The sequence below is a fragment of the Periophthalmus magnuspinnatus genome, chromosome 22, assembly GCF_009829125.3.
Source record: "Periophthalmus magnuspinnatus isolate fPerMag1 chromosome 22, fPerMag1.2.pri, whole genome shotgun sequence".
NCBI lineage: Eukaryota > Metazoa > Chordata > Actinopteri > Gobiiformes > Gobiidae > Periophthalmus > Periophthalmus magnuspinnatus.
Window position 1 is genome coordinate 12,905,635 of NC_047147.1, and position 23,596 is coordinate 12,929,230.

General features: G+C 39.6%; 2 protein-coding genes across 3 annotated transcripts in view; one reads left to right on the plus strand and one right to left on the minus strand.

The window, feature by feature from the left end:
• Window positions 1-5,143, plus strand: part of runx3 (RUNX family transcription factor 3) — a 35,309-nt gene extending 30,166 nt beyond the window's left edge. For both annotated transcript variants that reach the window (XM_033988050.2, XM_055230904.1), the window contains one exon: window positions 2,607-5,143. In XM_033988050.2, coding sequence (XP_033843941.1) covers window positions 2,607-3,088 — 482 coding nt within the window. In that variant the 3' untranslated portion in view covers window positions 3,089-5,143. The remainder of the gene's footprint in view (window positions 1-2,606) is intronic.
• Window positions 5,144-12,988: 7,845 nt separating this feature from the next.
• On the minus strand, window positions 12,989-23,392 carry clic4 (chloride intracellular channel 4). The gene is made up of 6 exons (XM_033988134.2): window positions 22,999-23,392; window positions 16,316-16,425; window positions 15,095-15,220; window positions 14,885-14,991; window positions 13,884-14,065; window positions 12,989-13,805 (listed from the first exon to the last, which is right to left on the minus strand). The coding sequence occupies exons 1-6, from the start codon at window positions 23,065-23,067 to the stop codon at window positions 13,641-13,643; spliced, it is 759 nt and encodes a 252-aa protein (XP_033844025.1). The 5' UTR covers window positions 23,068-23,392; the 3' UTR covers window positions 12,989-13,640.
• Window positions 23,393-23,596: the final 204 nt, after the last annotated feature.

Genomic DNA, 23,596 nt, shown 5'->3' on the forward strand with positions numbered 1-23,596 from the left:
GCAGATAAAACACTTTCAACATGCAGTACCTTTAACATTTTCCATTGTCGCCCATATTGCATGTCACAATGAGGGCATGCAAAGGGCAGGTTCATGATAAACTACCAACATGGATGAGGCCTTGAAGCAGTTGGCCACAGTGCCACAGGGGAGGTGATTATAATTTGCATGTGACATGATGCTCCGGCCTGAAACCCTAGCTCCTAAATAAACACCTGCACATCATTTGTGTTCATTTGCTCCAAGCCTCTGCCTTATGCTGCAGTGCCTTTTCAGGTCATCACTAAACTGCTATATGCTTACACTGTTTGTGCCCATGTTTAAATATCACACAAGTGCCAGTTATAAATGAATTTATACAGGCAGCATGATAAAGATTGTGCTTAGGGTTTTTCTCTCTTTCCATTCCTTCCACTTATTTGCCTGAGACACCATTCTCTGGGCGCTGTCCGTCACAGTTTGCATCAACCCTGAGTAAACATTTCACAGGTGAGAGGCAAGATTTGCATTTTGCCATTGCTCTTCACCACAAGCCAACAAACACAATACACATACATAACCTGCACTCTATTACACACACAGACATGACCGCCTAAAACTCAGCCTTATGTTAACAACCAAAATCAGTTTCTCCCATAAACAAATCAGGCAAACCTCCAGTCATACATGGGTTACACGCTTGACTGTGGAGTAGTGGACTTGTTGACTCCACCCTTTGTGTTACAGACTGTATTAAGTGCACAGAGATACACACAAGTACACTGCGTTCTCATAAAATTATGATCTCTAACTTAACTTCCCACATAACACTAGTTACATCCCAAATGTTGTGTCAGCCTTTAGCTCTCTGGATCTCACAAATTTTTTGTCTTGGCAATTTATTCTGCGCATTTCGGATGAGACTAATAGAAATCATGTGTGGTTAGTGCCATAGTAGTTTTAGGTCTTTACTAAAGGGAAGACCCTCTCTCTGTGCCAAAAGCACAGTGCATAACTGTTCCCACAGCGTCAATGGTGGAGCTTGTGAAGGGGTGGGGTTGCACTGAAGTATGTGATGATTAGGTATCCTGCATAACTTTGCTTTTTAACTTTCCTGACTTGTTTAGTCCTATCCTCCAGGGGGAGCTACTGTACTGTTGACAGTTTTAGGTGGCAGTTGGCTCTGAGCCAAGACTTTGATACAGCACAAGCCCATTTAAGTGTTGTGATAAGTGTCTCGTTCAGTTTCCTCTGACAAAAAACAGAAGCCAGGCCAGTTTAGCCAACACGCTTCCAACAACTCCAACTGGATCATGATCATGAGCAAATCTATATTTAGCAAATGCAGACAAATGAAGAGCAATCAGAGAAAACACTAGATGTTTGAGTAGATAGGTAGAAAATATAGATCTGACTCCGCTACACTGAAATCATACAGGGACTGAATTGAAGTTTCCTGAGATGAAATCAGATATGAAGCCTAGAGCCTGGCGACTCTGGAAAAAGAAACAGCCCCCCACTACCACATAACGCCCACATCTCCAAAGAAGAGGGAATTCTGCTGCAGCAGTCTGTTCTCAAGAGGAAAAAGCAGCAGGGAAATTGCAAAAGAACAGACTTTGGTAGCTGAAAATGGACCCACTCTTCCAGACATAGGGAAAAGACATTTCAACAAGACTGTGGCACGCAAGTTTGGCATGCTCCCCCCTCAGGCTTATGGCGTGCAAGTGCTTGCTATTTCACAAATACAAGCTCCTTTCTCTAGCATCCAAATCCACATTTTACACTTATAGTCATGTGAGCATAGTGGACGTCGGAAAGCCACATCCAGATAAACAAAAAAATCATGAGCCTTGTCAGTCCTGGTGCAGGTGTGTGCACAGTGAGAACAGGTATGACAAGCACTTCCTTTGTGGCTTGTACAGTGAGTCCAAAGGTGTTGGAGTATTGGAGTATTTTGAAGAAGATGACAGCCAATAGTCAGATAAGCTTTCTTTGTTATACAACTCAATTAAATAACCAGACTATCAAGAATTAACGGCCATGACCAAACAGCACAGTGCAAGAAAAAACAATTCGGCAAAAACAAGTCAAATCCAAATTATTGACAACAGCAGACTAGCAGTAAACAAACATTTGTCACAATGTTTTAGCTGAATAAAAATGAATAAACGTGTAATATATGGTGCCCTCTTGTGACTGTCACTGTCCACCACTGTTGTCCAAGTATGATTAACGGTGAGCAACAAGATGTTGGTGTTTACACAAAGCACAGTTTTATGTATTGATATGGTCAACAGCAGAAAGTAGAGGACATGGAAGGGAGGGTTGGAAATTTGCCCCTAACAGGTTGCTACCCAGCAGTTTTGAAGGATAGGTCAAATGCAGAGGTCCAGTCTTATTATATTTGGGAGTGAATGGATATTACAGTAGTTTTTAAACCTTTTGTCACCACCACGCTTCACCCCTTTTTAATTAAGTAATTGATGTACAAGGCTTGTCTTTAATCAACAACAGCTTTAGCATTATTATTACTACGATACACAAATTATATTGTACTTATAATTAAGTGTTTGGTAAATATTTACTAAGTCAAACTCATGTTTTTTTTCCCCCCCCCCCAACAGGTACTACAGATCTTTTTCCACAGAGGACCACCTTCCCATCATTGTCACCACTGACTGACCCTCGCTTCTCAGATCCACGCATGCACTACCCAGGGGCCTTTCCCTACTCCACTAACACATCTAGTACAGGCATCGGTGGCCTCAGCATGCCAGCCTCTTCTCGATACCACACCTACCTACCACCACCATACTCAAATAATCAGACCCAAAACTTCCAGTCTAACTCATACCTGTATTACGGTACTGGCTCTGGCTCCTATCAGTTCTCCATGGTAGCACCTGGAAACGCCGGGGGTGAGCGGTCTCCCACTCGTCTGCTGTCCTGCTCGGGGGCTACAGGCGCCGGAGGGGCCAACAGTCTGATGAACCCGGGGCTGACCAGTCAGAGTGAAGGTGTAGAAGCAGATGGCAGCCACAGCAACTCCCCCACAGCCATGAGTGCCTCGGGACGCCTGGACGAGTCTGTCTGGAGGCCATACTGACTGAAAGCTTCAGGATTTCATGTCCAAGAGGGTGCTGAGCAAAACTGAACACTGAAGGACTAAAGTATTGCTGCATGGTTGCCTTTTATTTTACCAGCACTTACTTTTCATCTGCATTTTAATTTTTGAACTAATGATTTCTTTGGTACTTCCACATAAACTCTTGGTACTATGCATTATCATTATCAAAACAACATAAGACCATATAGTCTAAGTGAAGTAAGGGCCAGCCTCAGAAAGTCATAAATGGAAGAACAAATGTTGGCTGCACCAATAGAAATGATGATCTAAAACATCAAAACACTTTCCTCCCACACAGGAGAAGAGTAGCATGACTGCTCCAGCAACGTTCCACAGTCTGGCCATACTGCTGTAGCAAAAGGTCCTTTTACGTTTCGATTTCTGTTTGAAACAAAACGCTCGTGTGTCAGTTTTGTCAGGATTTTATTGCTCATAGTCCTTTGTGACAATTAATTTATTATTCAGTAAATGAAACAACTGTGTTCGTCAAACAATACAGAAGAAACTGCTGCATCACAGACATCTTGGAAGCCATTTAAAATTTGGTTTACTTGGTAAAATATTTTTGTTCCTAATCTATTCAATTTTTGCAGGTTTTTAAACGAATGTACAGATCCAATGTGTGCTTTTATGTTTACCTTTTTGTAATTATTTTCACATTTTAAAAATGTCTTTACCTTTTTCAATATTTATTTGAGCCAAACCTTGTGGAAATGTTCACATACGTATAACCAACACATTTAGGCATTTGTGACATTTTTCTCTCTATATTAAGTTTCTACCAAACTTTCTTGAACACAAATTTGGAATTGTGTAATATATTTTAACTAAATTATAAAATAGCAAAAATAATTAATATTTGTCCGTCATTGCAGCTTCGATGCACTATTACCTACTCTCTTTGAATGGGCTGTATTACCTTATGTCTTCTGATCTTTCAAAAACTTTTATAGATGTGCAGTTTATGCCATATGCTCATTGTTTGCACTATTTTATTTTTATGTATCTTTGAGTACAGCTATCATTATTAAGCTAAATGTAAGCATTCCTCCCCTTCAACCAGAACAAACGCTATGAACATTTATGTGGATATTTCCCTTGTCCTGAGGTTGTTTGCCTTTAGTTAGAAGACAGCTATCCCTGCAGGAAGACATGTAGATGAAGGGTTAGACAGAGAAGGTGGGATTACAGTGGTGTCTTCTTACAAACACCAAGGGCAGTTATGCTAAAGAAAAAGCTTGCCAAGTCCCTTTGTTCTTCGTAATCATCAGTGAGTTCTTTGAAGCTTTTATGGTCCTAATTCTGTCTTCTCAAGTCTAATTTACTAGCCGCCAGTGCCACGGGCTCATTGCTCTGCCAGAGGTTCATTCTCCTACACATAAATTGCCCTGTATTGTACATGGGCTGGCTGTTACTTTGCCAATGCCAAAAACTTTTTTCACATAAGTTGGATGATTAGTAGTAAAGTCTTCACTTCATTTAAGGGACTAGGTTTTGTTCATAGCATCCCAAATTCTTACGAGAGCCAAAAGATTTATTTTCTACTATTTATAATTAAGCTGCAGAATAAATGCAAATTGAAGGAGACTGCCTGTATTATTCTTCTGCCTAAGTTTCATTCCTGTTGCTTTTTTATTGCAAACTATGCTTTATTTATTATGGGCAAAAATCATGCAGCTAGTGAAACCATACTAATATTGTGTGGTTATTCCAAAGAAATCAAAGAGCTTTACAACTGCCTGTTTAAATAAGTATAAAGAAACTGCAACTGATGTTTTTAAGAAGCCAAAATGTACAAATCTGTTGAATGGTGTATATTAAGGAAAAAAAAAAAGACAAAAATGACTTTTTTAACAAAACAAATATTTCATCTCATTCTAATTGTCTTCATACTCAAAGCATGTGCAACAGAAAAGGTTATTAATTTATGATTTTTATGTATGTATGCCTTGCCATTAAAGCCTCCTGAGTGCTAAAATAATGTTTGCAGACTATGTAATTTTCAATAATTTGAATAAAGAAAAATCATGCCAATGCGTTGTCTGTTTCACATAAAGTACATAAGTAAATTATTTACAGGATTACAACAAATTTAGCTATGGAGATTGGTCGTTAGCTTTGGCTGGAATTTTCCACCCTATAGCATTAAATTTATCCATCTTTGTAAAGGCAAGCAGTTGCCATGCCAACAGCCAAGTTAAAAGTCAGATTTGAGCAGAGGCGACCCCGCTTACAGTAAGAATGCATGACTTTTAAAGTATTATTTATAAATACAAACATCTGTACTTGAATGAGCCACACTAGGGAACAAACCAGGGTGAGAAAAAGCGACAAGGGCGACAAGCAGGTGGCAGCCCTTGCAACAGAGAGAAGTTTCATAGTGCTCTTTTAACTGACAAATACATGAGCTAATCCAATATAAATCTTTGTTCTAAGTCTGATTCTCTTAGTCACTTAGTCACTACCATCCTATCGTAGCACCAAGTCTAATTACGACTGTAATAATTCTTTTTGGTTATTACCCCTATGAGAATGGCGGAGCCGAACCTTGGAACCACCACCTGGCAGCTCACATGTTCAAGTCGTCACTTGTTACAAATAATTCTGTTTGGAATGTCACTGACATTTTTACCAGCTCTGTGGTTGATAATTTATGTTACTTTGATGGCATCTCTTTGGCTCATTTGAAGTCCAGCCACAGGATTAAACACTTCAGGAGCGACTGGGGTGGTCTAATATTTGTTTAAACAATGTACACGAGCATGTTTTTCTTTATCAGTTGTATTTTCTATTTAATTAAAATACCAAGTAAGAATCTGTTTCTTACTTTAGCTCTGAATAGTGCCGCAGTGTGCATGTCTGTCTGTGTTAAGCCTTCTATGGGGGCAGTGCTGGCGGGACAACAAAGACTTAGGACACACACTAGCAGCTTTGATACACAGTGTATTCAATTAACTCGGCACTCAAAGCATTTTCACGACTGCACAAGAAGCCCTCCTCTCACGCACACTCGCCCACAGCCTTCTGTTGTTAAATCGCGTCCTGGCCACTCACCGAAGTGAACGTTAAACTCCTGAACTGATGCTTCTAAGCTTCTCTGCTTTGCATTGGGCCTTGTTGATCACACTGTGCCCAGGAAGCACAAAGGGAAAGATGATAAGCTTTCAATTAGACTGGGCTCAGGGGAATGTTCCAGCTGTCTTCACACACTCTGCGAGGCTCAGCACTCTCATCCACATGTGCCGCACAGAGGTTCCCATCTGGCTCCGTCCTTGTCATGGCTGTACCCAAGCTGGCCAAGTTTTTCATCTTTCTTTTGTTCCCACTGCGCTGTCATTCACAATATTGGTAGTCTGCAGGAAGCAGAAACTGTATGCAGTAAGATTTTTATTGTAATAAATATGATGGATACTAAATGTGAAAAAGAAACATATATATATAAAGGTTGGTTGAAGTGTGGGGAAAAGTGTTGTGTTGGGATAATTCCCCTGTACAACACCACACTTCCAGTTCAGTTCTTGTTTACATTTCATTGTAGATAACTATGACCAGTATTACCTGAGGTAATAAAACCATGTAGAAGCATAGCATGTCCATGGAATTCAGGTCCTGTACTTTCCAGCACACTCGGGTACTTGCAGGGACAGCACTAATTCCGCTAACACATGGGATTATTAATGCTCTCTCATTTCTCATGGTTATAAAACCCTGTCCTGATTCTTTGGCACCTGCACTCAAAACCAAACCTAAAACCATTAGGGCCTCTACAGTCGCTGACCTCTCGAACCCGTGAGAAGGAACAGCTTCCAGTTGGTTTGGCTTGGGTGCTTGGTACATGGACAGAAGTCTATTTTCTAACCAGACCAGTGGTGGGAACAGAGGCTGTTGTCCAACATCGGGGTTCCCACAAATTGACTGACAAACACAGGGGCCAGGGGCTAAGAAACCGCGAGAGCTGTGATGCAACTGTTCTCACACGAGTGACGGAGCAGTGTGCACTCACTGGCACGGAACAGAAAGAGGAAACGGAGGGTCCCAGTTCAGAAGGATCCCACTGAAGGTGGTTCTCATCTCTGTGAGGTCATTAAAGACCACTCCTTACAATACACCAGGCACAGCCTGGTTCCCACAGTGGAGCATCCTCAATAAGACAACCAGGTCCAAGTGGCAAGTCAATATTACTATATGGATGAACAACAAACCTACCTACCATACCTACCACTGATGCCCTCTCCTTCACTGAAAGTGTAAAATCTGTTCTTTCAAAGTATGACAATCTAGTGGTAACTGATGGCAGTGGATCAGATTATCTGAAGATAGGAGTGATGTTTCCTCACACACACAGCACAAATCACAGTGCTATGCCAGCTTATGCAAGTCACTAAAGTGGGGTCTGTGCAGGGTGGGCTGGGGGTGGTCCCTGTAGGGGTTTCCATGTACTTCCTGCTTTAGTAAGGGAACTGGCTAAATAATTTGTTCACAGACACACACTTTACAAATATAACTATTTCACCTACTCACAAAAATAACAATCACTCCAGTCTGTTTTGCATCACATGGGAACAATTAAATCCTTCCTGTGCACTTAATAAAATGAGTGTGTTACATGGACATAAACTATGTTGTGAACTAAATCTGGCTATTGAAAATCTCTATTCCCATTTTAATGTTTAATTTGGGTTGTTGGACAAGAGCAAGGGCAAGTTGTTACAGAAATGACCATGACCATGAGGCATACCCCATAGCAACAAATAAATGATGTCTATGTTCAAATAAATGAAATAAATGGAACAAAAATGCTTTTATAATATACATTTTGGTAGCTTAACTTCTATTTTTCCACAATATACAAGTCAAAAACTTGTAGTCAATCTGTTTTACTTAAGTTTCTATTTTGTCATTTTAATCGCTGAGCAGTGTCATCACAAGAATCAAAGACGGGGCCAGATAAATCAGGCAGGAGACACTCATTCAGTATGAGCCTTTGTTATGGTGCGACAGGTGAGGTGACTAAATGGTCCGTGTGTCTGTAGAGAGCAGTGTGTGTGGCGGGATTACACACCCCCATGTCTGCCCCGTAGGCCTATATAACCAGTTCCCATGGTTCCATTGTAGCAGCTATAGGGCTCCTCGGGGGACACCTCCCACTCACTGATTTGTTTTCATCCTTAATGGGAGATCCTCTTTCTCTCTTTATGCTCTGTGCATGTGAAGTAAACATTTTATGAGAAGGCATTTTGTTGGTTTTGGCAGAGAGCACCTGCAAGTATCATTGTGTTTGTAGGCGGTAAGGTTACTCGGCAACAATTTTAATAACCTCCCTATTTGTCTTGCAATTGAAATCAAAGTTATTTCAAACTTCATTTCATAATGTAAAAATTACAATTTGTGACACTTCTATTAAACGTAGATCATGTGGATTAGAAAAGTGGCTTTGCTCTCGGTTTAGGGTGCCAGAATTAACTATATTTTCAATTGCAGTAGTTTTGTAACTGAATAGAATAATAATCAAAATGATGGATTTAGACTGGATTAATGGCAATCACCCTTGTAGGATGAATGAATAAAGAGTTAACTTATTTTAAAAGTGAAATTAATTTTACAAAATAAATACACAGCAAACATATTAAATGAAATAATTGAAATAAAAATGAATACTGTACAATGCTCATATTTCTATAAACAGAACAACAAAATTACAATAATAACAATAATAAATGATTAAAAGCTAACTAACACTAACAATAATTTATACTATGGTTACACCACTATTTCAGCAATGTTTGCAATTCACTTAATAATGACCTTAGTTTAACCAGGAGGCAACCAGCAAAAGGGAGTGGACTCCATGTTAAAGATCCTGAACATTCAAGAATGAAACATAGCAATTCATAGAGTGTTATGTCATTAAACCTGTCTCTGTACTGTATTCTGCCCACTGGCCCTGAAGCTTTCTTTTGTGGTTTTTGGAAATGACCCCACTTTTCCGGTCCTGCTCCAATTTTCTTTAAATACAACCGTAATTGGTTTGATTTCCTACCTCCGGCCTGCTGGTGAGGGAGTGCAGAAGACACTGAGGGCCAGGCAAAAGGGACCAAAGTCCACAACAAGCATTCTGCATGCTTCAGTACATGTTCTTTTTGACCAAATCCTAGAAACCTGTCAACACAGAAATACAAATAAAGTCAGATATGTTTAAGAACAGGCAGACAAGCAAAAGTGTGAGTGTTAAACGGAAGACTAATCACATATGGAGCTTTGATCAGGACTCAGGAGTCCTTTAGTTCCACCAAAAACTCTAAGTTTTCTCATTTTAAGATGAAGGATCAATGCAAGACTTCATCAGCATCAGTGCCATTATTGGAGTTCTATAAGAATAATACAGTTGTGTAATTTATGTCAATTATGTCATAACTGCCCTAGAAAGTAAAAAAAATGCAACCCCAACAGAGTCCTGTCTGAAATAGAAGGGACTTAGGAGGATTGTGCAGATGAAGCAGAGGTACAAGGAGAACACAGGGGCAGCCTTGGGCAAGGCACTTCCCGTCAAGCGACAGTCCTCTGTGGAAAAATGTGGTAACCACTAAATTAAAAAACAGAGTTTTGAAGAACTACAGGGACAGACCAGAGCAGTGTTCATCCCAAAAGAAGAGGCAGCAGTGTGCAACCACATACTGAATAGCAGAAGGATCGTAAAAAATCAAGTAAACTATTGAGCGTGAATAATCTAGATACGCTATATGTTTTGTTGCCAGTGCCACTCATAGCGATATAAATATTGGGTAAGGGTGAATAAACAAACTTGTTTTCAACAGTGCAGTTTTAAAATGTATATCTGAATGCTGAAAGTATTTTTTATGACCAGGGTTGATATCACAGACAACAAAAGCGATCTGGAGCAGGTAATTTTATTAAACTGAAAAACAGCCTTAAATGTCTTTCTTTTTATTCCTGGCTCCTGATGAGTTGACACAGCAGTGGTTACATTGTTATTAATGGTTAAAGCATTTGCACAGGCTGTCGTTACTTAAAACAGGCTGCAACATAATGGAGGAGGATAAAAGCCATTAGACTGGAGGGCTTACCAACACAAACTGCACACAGGCTTTAAGAGAGCAGCTGAGGGCAATCGATACTTCTCTCCTTATCCAACTCCTTTCTTTCCTGAGCTAAATAATGCTATTCTTTTCAACAGCAGGTCAACATCAAACCTGCACATCTATCTAAAAAACTCAGTGTATTATAATTTAGTAATATTTACGACTGCATTTCTCTGACCGTGCAATTTTCAGTTGAGCCCAGAGACAAAACAGGAGCCCAAACAGAGCTGGTTGAGGGCACAGAGTGTAGTCTGCAGTCACATGGCGTCACAGCAGGAACAGTGGATGGGAGCTTTTGTTTAACACCGCTGGCTTCTGCAGTGGCTGCTCAAAGACACGTGCACAGCACAGGCACAATAAGAGCAGAGCACCTACCCACAAGTTTGCTTTCCCCACACCTACAAATGCAAAATCCACACAACATATCAGGCTGAAATGGGTTACAACACTACAACATAAACGATAAGGTGTAATTCCTGTGTTGAGGTGAGACTACTAACAGTTTGTTTTTATTCTGTTTTATTAATAATTATTTTGATAAGGGCAACCAGGGTCAAAAAGTCTTCAGCTGAAGGCATTGCAGCTGTTGTCTATGTGCCTCTTGTTTTTCTTTCATAACACTAGCTTTATGACCACTCATACAGGTCTAGCTTCTCTTCCTCCCCCCCTTTTGCTTCCTGTTAAATGTGCTGACTCTGTTTGGATAATAAGACCACAAATCCAAGCATTGAAACATTTAAGCATTGCTGTCAGCTACGTACTTTTTTATGGCTGAGTGCCCTCTTGTGATCAATGTTGGGAATAGCAGCACACAGATCTTGGGCTGCCCTAAGTTAACCACATCTCTGCCACATGCGACTGTGGGGGCCCCTGATGGTTAGTCAGTGCATGGAGAAGGGGGAGATGGGCACGGTAGTGTTTGTGGGCAGTCCAGGGCCTCACCAGAGTCTCCTATCTCCCCATCAGGCCACCACAGGAGCCACTGAAGCCCACAGAGGGAAACCCTAACCCTCACCACAAATAATGAGAGCTAAATAAACACTACAACACATAAAACCTCCAACCTACCGTGTTTTTGACGATGTGGCTCTTGCAGAGAGGAGGTGGGCTCTTTCCTGTTAAGAATATATTCCTTATTATTGTTTTCAGGTGGAAATATTAGCCTAGTATAGGGAAAACAGTTAAATGCTTAGAAAACTTCAAACGGTAAGCTAGCTAACTGCTAAGTCTACACGTTAACATCCTCGTATTTTTGAAGTGACCTGATTGCTGATCTTGGCCTTTGTTTGTAGGTAAAATACTACTGTACAAGGCTGAGGAAAACACAATGAGAAAAAAGAAAACCCACCTAAGAGCCCGTGTCCAGTCATCTATGAGTAGAGGAGCAGGTTTGGCGCCATCAGAGCAACTGTTGAACTGGTCCAATTAATCACAGGCAGTAAGTTTTAACAGCAAATATGATTCAGTATGTGGCCCTCGGTGAAAAAAGGTTTGGACACCCCTGGCCTAGATGTATATTCTAAATATTGATGCTATGTTATATCCAGTTATAAGAAGGGCTATGCTTCAATAAAAACTCCATCACCAATGCCAACATCACCAAACAAAATGGTTTAGACCAGCACGCGCCTGACACTCACACATAGAAACATTCCTGCAAACTGCACTTTTACATGACAGTCCTATGTGCAAGTGCAGTTCTTAAACCTGGGTATTTATCATGAATTCCATCTGTTTATATAGGCCTAATTGCCCCAAATACAATCCTAGAAGTAGGCAATAAAAGCATTTATGGAGTTGGTGAGTTATTGGATATAATTTTCTTAAGTTACAAGCTGTCTGTACAATATGAGGACAAATGTCTGGAATAGCGGAAATGTGACACTTTAATGATCTGGATTCTGTCCAAAGTTTTATCTCCCCCACACGTTTTACTGTTCTTGTGGATATCTGCTGCAGATTTGAACAATAAAACCTAAATTCTGTGCCAATAAGACACCCACACCCAAATGAAATCAGTACTTTAGGACACTGTGCATTGGATTCATTCACACAAATAAAAATGAAGAGGTTGTGATTGCCAAGAAGTTTATTTCCGCTCAGTCAATGTTAAAAATAAAAGGCCATAGCATAGCTTGGACACTTATGTGTATCAATATACTCCTACTTCAATTAAATGTGAAAAATAACTGAAAAATATCAGAGGACAGAAATAAGGCAAGGAACATGTGTGATTTCCCCAATTTAAAAACCAAGCAGGCAAAAAACAGCCCTTCTTTTCACAATTCTGACATAATAACCAAACTTTACAAACTGAATCTTAGCATTACAACAAATATTTACAATTCCTTTTTCATATCAAATTTGTTTTATAACAAATGAAATAAGATTTGCTTTAATCACACTAAAGCACTGTCAGCTACAGTAATATACCATACATTCACTACCTAAATGTGAATCTACATACCAACGAGAAATCTGACATAAATATTTTTAGAGTCACCATTGTTTCAGTCCCCTCATTTATGCTATGGACACAATAACAGTGAAATGTATAGTGTTTATGATTTCACCAGCCAGAGTTGTCCTGCCCACAGAGAGACCAGAATGTGCCCCTTTTTTGGTTCGCAATGCGGGTTTACCCACTGCTACTGTTAGCTCTATGCATTTGGATAACTGAACTAGATGGCATAATATGTACAGTATGAACCTAAGCGTAGTAGTGTCTAAAGTAACAAGATTTCTGAAAACTAAAAGAAAACAAACTTTATCATGTCCGTCTACAAATATTTGTTATTATCTATGGAACTACAAGTATTCTGCCATTCTTAAGCAATATGTGACCTTAGAACAAGGATGCCATTCTTGCAGGCAGTGACTTTACTTTAGCAGTCATAAAATAAAGCATCTAACTTGATATGTTAAACAGGTTTGGTTCAGCCTATATATGAAAACCCTGTGCAATACTTGAGCTAGAAGCAACAAAGCTTCAACACTGTTTACACCGTGTCTTAACCCAAAAGACAAAAATAACGTAATTTATAAGAATACATGAGGAGCAAGTTCATATTAAAATCAGGCAAATGTCTCATAGCTTCTGATCATTCCCCTTTATGAAGCAAAGAGGTCATCTGAAAGGTCACTTAACAAGGAGCGTGTCTAAAATGGCTCCAAGTATTGATAATCATTTGTACACATGCAGGCCATCGGTGATTATCCTGTTCTTATTAAACATTCATAAGCAAATAGACTGCAAATGATGACAAAATACAACTGAAGATGTCCTCATAAAAGTCAAACAAAAGTACAGAAACAATGAGAACCTTTACTCAGAATTTAAGCAGTCCATAGTTTTTTTCAGTCCTGGGGCTGGGGTGGAAAAGGTTTGACAATGTATGTGGCAGGTACGGGAGGAGGCGGTCGTACAGTGCTTATTTGACCAGCCTTTTTGCTACATCAGCGTAGGCTATTTCAATCTCTTTGTCACTCGGGCAAGTATTAGTAAATTCTTCACGTGTGTAGGCATTGTTCAGATACTTCCAGATGGCTGTCATCTCTTTGGGGATGTCAAAGCCTCTGTACTTTTTTGCCACCACCTGAAGAAAAAAAATGTTTTTTGATTTTCTTGTAAAATAAATGAAGTAAAAATATAATCAACATTTTTCCAAACTTACCTTTACTATATGCAACTTAGGCAACAGGTTGCAGTCAGCCAGTGTCATTTCATCTCCATCCAAAAACTTCCGATCGGAAACCTTGACATCCTCAATGCTGTTGTGGTCAATCTCATCAGGCAGAGGGCAGCGGAGATACTCATCCAGTTTCTGCAGCGTCTTCAGCAGCCCACGCTCCAAGGCTGCAAAGAAACAGGTCTCAAAGATTAAGAAAAAAAACTATAAATAGTATTTGAGGGAGAAGAAGTTATTGGGTATTAGCAGAAGTAATATGAAGCAACCACAAGAGGGCAGCGATTCTCTAAAAGTTGACTTAGGAAAAACTCGAAGACTTCACACTATGTATCGCATAACATTCATAGGGATGCACTGATCCAGTTTTTTCTCTTCCAATACTGATGTCAATACTTTGGCTTTAAGTATCTACTAATACCTAATATAAACTGATATTAGGGCAGAGACTGAAAATAAAACCTAGTTTCTTTAAACATAAACAGTATAATGTAAAAAAGTATCCAAATGTGTTTTGTAAATTTCATTTATATATTAAAGTCATTACAGAAGAACTTTGAAAAATATTACAAGGCATTTTGGCCAACACTGGCCAGTAACTTGTCTTATTACACCAATTACATCTCATTATGGGCAAAAAATGTGATATCGGCTGAACCGATATCTTGGAAGCCGAGACCCAATCCACCAAAATTTTCAATATTGGTGCTGATATCTGATACCTGTTCTCTAACCCATGTGTAACTTTAAAGACACTTAAAAATGAATCATAAAACTAAACTATCTGTATTTAAAACCATACTGGAATATGTATACTTATAGTAAAGACAGTGTTTGTTATTAGAAATTTCCTGTTCTTTTGTTTGGCTGTTGTCTTCAGATCACAGACACATCTATTCATGTCACCTAGCAACCACACTATTTTGCCTGCACCATACACACACGTATGGATCAATGAATGCTCTATTGTTCAACAAAGACAAACTAACCTTCATTTGCATCTGGCCTTGAGTTCTTGATAAAGGCAGAGAATTTAGCAAAGATGTCCATACCAGCTGTGTTTGACTCAGGGTGCCTTGCCCCTAGTTTGATGTATCTAAAAACATAAAGAAGATTTGATTACAAGATAGGGAGCAAATCCCATATCAAATCAACCTTGGATAAAAGTTGACCTGGTAGATTGTTAACAGATGACTTACTTGGGCGGGCGCAGCACTTCCTCAAGGAACTCTTCGATTTTATTGACATCTGTTTTGACCTCTCCATTGAAGGTGATGAAAGGCGGGTGTGTACCAGGGGCAAGGTTCTGGAGGTCTGCAGGTTTCCTGAACAAAAAGTGTAGGCACTTTGGTTTGTCATTGCCGTCTCATATGCAAGTACTTAATACATTTATATCACTACAATCAATAAACAGAAGACTAGCTGTATTTATTTATGTAACGTACTGAACATATACCCAGGCCCTCTACAATCAACTAAAGCAGGCTCTTAAACGCTGACAGTGTTTTCTCTCTGGAGCCTTCACACAACACATTTTGCTCCAGATGTCTCTGGGCAGCAGTTGACACTAACAGAAATGAGCATGTGTTGAATGAGAAGTGTGAACAAACAATGAATCCTTTTCAAAAGCACAGAGTAACCAAAGCGTCAGAATCTAAAGGGAAAATATAAGCCCATCAAAACTATCTCTTTAAGCTCACAAAGTGGAACTAACTTAAATCATAGGTCTTCTTGTAAATTACAAGCCCAATCTCTAAGTGAGAAAAATGTAACATGAATAAACACCTAAAAGTAAAATGCTGGGTTTTGATCTACATGGAAAAATCCTGTTTTACTTATGACTCTACTGTAAAACCCAAATTCCATTAGAAATATTCTATACAGACATTTCTATTGCAGCTCTGATTTCTTGCTACGGGACTGTAACCACTTCTGGGTAAATGGACATCCAGGCTCAGCATTTGTGCTCACTGTGGAACTCAATATCTAGGATCTTTAATATAACACCATCCAAAACAGCCTGTTACAGCCCCTTCTGTAGATCAACAGAGATGGCATCTGTCAACTGCCTTTCGACTCGTTATTCACTTCAATGCCATAATGTCACTAAACTTGTACAGAATGAGAACTAGTCATACCCTGGATACATATGCTGTGCCACAAAACCTGTCACACGTGACTTTGATCAAATTAAAAACCTCAAATTTTCATTCTTTCTTATAGAATACATTAACAAAGTTGTATAGCTACCCAGGCTAAACTAATCGTGGGGAAACTAAATATTATAAGCATTTGGAAAGCAGCAAGTAGATGCAAAGGCCTGGGTTGGAAAGTGTAGACAGAACACCACAGAACTGCAGGCCGCTACCAGTTTTCACAGAATGCAATTAGGTTTCAAACAACTACAACAACAAACTTACCTTTTGAGGTCGACAGTGGTGACATTAAAAACAACTCCTTTGAGCCACAGGATCATAAAGAGTCTCTGTGAAAAAGGACAGTTTCCAATGCTCTCTCCATCACTTCCAGCCTGAAACACAAGGACAACAGGTTAATGGAAGCATGCATCAAACCTCTTTTACTGCAAAAACAAAAAACATACTACTAGCACTATACAAACTATGTGAAGAATCACAGTTTCTGAGGAAATGTCAGCACAGTGTATAAAGCACATGTTTAAACTATTTATTGTACCCTCTCCATGACCGGCGTAAACAAAGTGCTGTTGTCCTCTGTATAACACAGTGGGATGGTTCTTTTTTGATGTTATTGTACAGTGACTGTCCTGTCACTGCTCAGGCTCCACAGATTCTCTAGCTCTGAAAAGCAGGGATTAGATCACTGGCCTGGGTGAACAATGAAGGACTCATTTTCTCTGAACATTATTCCATTTCAAAGTAGTTCAGTTCAGACCTGTTGGATGCAGTGTGTTATGCTGAAATGTCTCTAAACAACATTAGCACCTTAATGTGAAGACACATCATTGCCCTTTATTTTGCCCACAGCAGTACACCTACTGAGACCCATTCACTTCTGGATCAAGGGTGACAGCAACACAGCAACTGTTCCCATGGCAATGGGACACATATTATACAAAGAGTACATAGTGTTAGGAGATTACCAATTCACAGCTGGTCTGACAAATGCCAATCGCGTTATACAAAATGGTCCAAACTTTTGACAGAACACTTTTTGTTTATCTGAATCTGAACTAACAGTTAACCAGGCAGGCTCCTAGCCCAGGACTATAACAGCACTAGACAGCTCTGCCAAAGTAATGCCGATCTGCTCCACAGAGTGGAAGAGGGAGCCATTACAGGAAATGAGGAAGAGATCAGGTCTGACCAAAGACTAAAGCAGTAATGGATGCAATCTTAAGAGTAGAGACACTATCCTGAAGAGGCTTTGCGCTTTTGGCACACTGCACATTCTTTCTCCTCACTTTATTCCTCTCCTTTACCCTGGGCCCTCTGCCTCCACAGAATAAGGAGGGGGGGTGGGCATTCTGGGAGGAGGGAGAAACTATTCCAGGAAATGTCCTGTTACTCCCAACACCTGCTTTGTTTAGTTTACGTTGACAATTATAGTTGTAGATATATACATTAATATCACTTAAGATAGGAAGTCCTATTTCTCAGTGATTATTTCTAATGATGATGTTAGAATACCAGTAAAAATACAAAAATAACAGTATTGTCCTGCATATAATATTTTTCTAGGTTAAACTTAAGACAACTCCCAACTTACTACATATTTTTAGCAATTTATTAGGCAGTAATGCTCCCACTTTGGGGCTACTTTTGTCATGTGTGACTCAACAAGGTGCACCATCCTAAAGTTACATTTTCCAGCTAACAGCTAAAATAGTGAGTGTGACCAAAGCAGGCAATGACTACTGCTAACAGACTTGAGCTTTGTTTGGATGGTGAGTGAGTCAACAGATGCAGAGCACACACAGCTGCCCAAGTGGATGGTATGAGTCAGCCTCTAGTCGGATGTTATCGGGTCGAGTGAGTCCTGGACGACGAAAGCCAGTACAATCAGACCCCAGACAAGAGACACTACAGAGAAACACGATGAGGTCATAGCTTTATCACTTCCTAATGCACTTCCTCACTAACATCTACAGGCACATGATTGGGGCCAAACAAATGAAAGTCTTTTCAACAAAGATTGAATTGCTTTTTTTTGCCAAAGATTAAACACTGACAAGTTTGTCAAATAACATTTTATAATTAAGTATGCTATTCTGTAGGTTTTTGAATGCCGGTAAACTCCATTACTAAAGAAAAGGCCAGGCACTTGATAACAATTTCAATGCCACTTGTTTTATTACTACAAAGCTATGTTTCACATTCAACATATTTTATGTGAATGCCTGTATAAACCACTTACAAGTTAAAACTCAAGGACTGCAGCACTATACTTTCATGCCTTTATGACAAACTCTTAAGATACCTCCTTCTGAAGTCCAGCACACGAACATTTTATGGAGACATAAAATGTTTATCAGCATTCTCACAAACTCTACAAAATGTGTATAAAAGCAAAGTGCTGACATCATCTACAACAGTATTATAATCCTGTATTCCACTATTAAAAACAATGGATTTTATTCAGGCTACACGCCCCCGGTTTCTGCTCACAGCCTAATTATAGTAACTCCATGGCCCAACTTTCCCCTCCCCGACACACTTCATTTTCTAAATTGGGTGGGGAGCTACACTTTGACCGAATAAGGAGAGGACGGTGTAAGGAGCGCTAAAATCTCCCTCCTCCTGCTCCAGCAGCATGCCACATGAACATCCGTTTGAGACACTGTCACCATGGCAACGGCTTGGCAACCTAACAAGTGTCTCAGCCGAGGTCACAAGCAAATTAGGACAGATGATCTCCCCTTAGGGTTATCAAAAGTATCAAAACTATATACTCACTTGAGCAAGTATCAATACAAATAATTACAAGATTTTATCTGTCATGAATAGTTTTAATATAAAGTACTGTTCTTTAATGTTGAAAATGGCATCCTATCTAAAAGTGTTTTTTTCCCATTGTGGCACAGAGTATTGAGCCTATTATCTGTATTGGAATTGAGTGTGAAATTTTTGTATTGTGACAACACTACCTAAGCTGCTTAGATATTTCACAGAGAAAAAAACGCAGCCAATTAATCAATGTATGCAGTACCTATGTTATATTACAAGGTCACATCACAACACTCTGTTGGCCTATATGTTTAACTGAAATGGGGGCACATAACATTCAAATGTTAATGTGCAGAGTGTTTTGGTCCACAATTTAGTACAAAATCTTTAAATCTACCAAAACACTAAAATAAAATTCCTATTCCTTTTCAAGTTTGTAGATTTTTCCTTTTTTGCCATTTATTAGAAAAATGTAAAATTATTACAAAAATGTGCCTGCTGTCCTGCATCTGTGTACACGTTTACAATCTGAGAACAACCAATACACACAACACTATAGGAACAAAAGTCATTAATATTGTGATTCAGAAATCAGAAACATTGAGTCCTTGTATAGACCTCAAGGATTGAAACCTCATGAGTCAGGCTAACATCACTAGTGGAAAGTCTCACACACAGGCCTTCTGTGCTGGAGCAACACCAAAGAAGCTGAGATACACATCCCTGTGAAAACTAAAAGGTCTAAACGCTGTTATGAGCTCCATAGCCTTTGCCCTGCATCAGATCCTCTCCACTGTAAAAGTACTACTCTCATCCCAGACAGTACAAACTCATGCCAACTCAACCACCCACTTATTTCAACTCATTACATCAGCCCGTCTGCTTCTGCTGCTCTGTTTTATCGCAGAAATTGTTCAGGAACCATTCACACTGGCACACTCTACATGCCTATAACTTGATATGGAATTATTGACCTTTATCTAACCAGGAAAGTCCCACTAAAATTAAGAATCTCATTTACAGAGTTTGGGCCCCATAGCAACACTAATGTAAATGTGGGATAAATTGCTTTTAAAAATATGTTGGGAGGCCTTGATCTTCAGCTATTTCACAAGTATTTGAGTTATCCTTCAAAGAATGATGAGGTCAATCAAACTCCACAAAAAAGGCAGAGCTAGTATAATTCAAAACTGTGAAAACAACCTGAAGTGTCAGAACCATTTGCGTATTCTTCTTTCGGCACACATTTTAGGGAGCAACTTCATACTAACCCTTTAGCATTGAATTGTTATGTGGTTTAAGGGTTAACCTTTAGAATCAGCAACAAAGATGGTGGGGAAATGCTTACATTTTACAACACAGCAAGCAAAGTAACTTTTTTGTGCTGAAAGCCCTTTTAATGCATGTTTGCAACGACTAGGAATGTGATGCTTAAATTTAAGCACACATAATGATACCGTGTTTTGGTTTGGTAATTAAGGGATGAATATAATGGTTATGAAACAAAAGATACTTGAAAGTGTGTTTTAAGCAAGGTCCTTGTGTTAGCTCTAGAACAAAGAATAAAGAGTGAATTCCTTGTTGCTCAATGTTTGTTGGTCAAGCATTTTTTCTGTAAATGCTACGGTGTATAAAGTTACATTGGATACTGTTTTAGTACAAAGAAGAAGAAGAAGATCTAAATATGGTCTTGTTTTCACTAGAGCAGGAATGAGAGCAAACTGCAACAACAGCAAAGCACAGTACAAGAGTAACAAGCTATTAATCTTTGTCCCCAAACTCATGATGCTGACTACTGGCTGAACTGCTCTATTAATTTTACTATAAAAAAGACCACTTGACTGTGACTGCCTAGAATAGAGTAGACCCAGCGAAAAAATATCTATTTCAAAGATGAAACAGCCTGGAAAATATTTAAAGTCAAGAATGAGTTGTCTTACAAATCCAGCAGGACAATAACTTATATTAGATGACTGTTTTCATAAAACTGGGACATCACAAGGCACAAGTCTGATTGTCACATGTAACAGTTGATAACAGTGGACTTAATGTACAGTACACAGGAAGCCCTTTCCAATGATAAAACTCCAAAAGCAGCAGGGAGGTTTTAATGTAAGCGATAATGATTATAAGAATGTATTATGATCACAGTTTTGGAATGGGGAAATCCAGGACATATGCTTGATGATGAACATGAAAGAAAGGCCTTTCCACTGAGTTTCCTGGCGCTGTTAAGCTACTGGCTAGCATATGAAGTCTGGAGGCAGCAGAAGGCTTCACAAGCAGAGTGCGACCTTGGCAAGCACAAGAACTGATAAAGTCCACGCTTTTTTTGGAAATTCATCTACATTCTCTTTGCGTTCATAGAGGTGAACTGTACACAGGAAAAAGTATATAAACAAATCATATGTATCATGACCTGAGGCATTAATGAGATTACTAAATTAGTAGTAATGTATATGTATATTGATTGCATATGGTACAGTAGTTTTGACTAAATATATGTTACATTGCTAAACATTACCTAATGTGCTGCACTATTATGAGGTCAAAGGTTTCCCACTTACATTACTATTATGGCTTCATTTGCAGCTGACGGCAATAAATGTGAAGGATGACCAACATTACTTACACACCCACAGAGCCAGCCCAGCAATAAAGTGTTTCTATAGCAATATGACAATGTTGAAATAAACACAAAAGGTGCAATAAATACAAAAGGAGCTAGGTCAGCAGAAGATATGGGACACCAACTCACATGAGCTTTTAACATTTGGTGCAGTGGTCCTTGGTCATTTTGTCAAAGTGTCACTGTCTGCTTTGAATGTAGCAGTGTCCTAACAGATCTGACATGGTGCTGTGTAGAGGGAACACACAGTTTGTTATCAGCTGTTCCCAGAGGCCCTGCTCGCAGCAGTGTGCCTATGGCAACCTGCATGCCTTCCATTGTCTGCTCCGCTGTGTTTAATGCACACAAACAAGAACAACACCATCAATAATGGATGTGGATGTGTCACTGACTGATACAAGTGTCATAAGAGACTGACACGAGGCAATAGGCTGCTGTGTCATTTTTCCAAAGTAGAAAACTACTGTAACAAGCTCACTGTTGGGGAGGGGTGCGAAGGAATGAAAACGCTACACCAGGAGTAAACTTTCAAGGCCCAAATTGATGAAAATGTAATACTTTTAGTTTTTACCTGTCTGTTACTTGTGAAAATGGTTTTCACTAAATTTTTCAACAGAAAAGAAAAAAATAAATAAATAAACCAATAGCAGCACCAAAATATACACTGAAAACTGTTATGCTGGGTCATTTCTCCCCTGGTGCAATACAATACATACAATGCTCACCCAATTCAAGACCCCCAAACTCCTCCCACTCCCCTGTCCCCTGCGTTCCAGCCTCATACTCCCCTTTTTCTTCCAGTTGGTGCTTTCCCGCCTTGCAACAGGCAAAAGAAAAGGAAAACAGCCATTCACAACCCTCCACCCTCAGCCATCACCAGCAGCCTCCCACTGCAGACATTTCCATGCTGTTGAAATGAATGTAGTGGCAGTACAGTACAACTGGAGAAGACCTACAGTAATTATTACCTACAGACTATAATAAGACAAAGAAACATACAGTACAAGAGAATGGTTACTGTGTTCTTGTATTGAGCAATCTCTTAAGTTTAAACAAAATGTAAATAACTACCTTTTAGGGAGTGATAACAGTGATCTTTAATAGTGGAAAGATTAAAAACAAGAGGTTTCTTTTGTCCCCTTCAAGCGCCCATCCCTCTGCTGAAGCATGGTGCGGTGTGCTATCCCCATGCCTTCTCCTCAGGGTGGAGGCGAGGCAAAAGGGGTAATGCTGCATCCACCCAGCCCTACATCGCACATATCCATTATTTGACAAGTTTGTGATCATTTCAATGGCTTATAAAGACTAAATGTTTACTTTTTTTGAGCGACGACCGTTTTATCTTCTGTAACCGTTTTGCTAAACCACGCGGACTGGACACTACAGCTAGCTTTGTCATTTCTGTTACACCAAAAGAGCCAAAAAAAAATCTACTGTAAAATGAAAATCCCCACAATATTTAACGTTACCCAATGAAGAAGTAACAGTAACAGTAGTTTTGCTTAAATACCAAACTTATTTAATATGCGTTAGTGTGATGTCGTCTTACCTTCACAAATAGCTCAATTACGGGTTCACTGTCCCCTTTTACTCCGTTTTGCGGCACAGAAAGCGACATTATTGCTGTTGCGTACACTTCTCCCAACTACGATGACTTCTTCTTGCTACCACGCCCGCTAGTTTTTGGTCCTTTTTCTCAGCCAACCCTATTTTCCGCAACCAAGTCCAGTCGGCGCTCTTGTACTTGTGCTGCTCCGCTCTGTGGCACAACGCGCAATGAACCAGGCGTCACTCCCGTGAACGCACCGCGGCGACGTTAACTTCTCCCTTTACTTATCTACAAAGACATAGCAGAGGTGGAGGCACTGTTCTACGGGATGAGCTGGGATAAGAAGGAGGAGGACGGGACCCAGGAACAACGGGAATATCTGCGATGTGATGTCATCAGCAGCAAGGCAACACAGAAATGTGGGAGGAGGATGTGAAAGGTCAGAAACCTTCAAAAAGATGTGCACGATGTTGGGACTACTTTCAAATTGTTTTTAGCATTTATTTTTTAACATTATACTGGGATTAACATTTTTCTTCAAAGAATATTTTGTTGTACAACTGTTGGGCGAAAAGTGTTTACATTATATAAACATCAC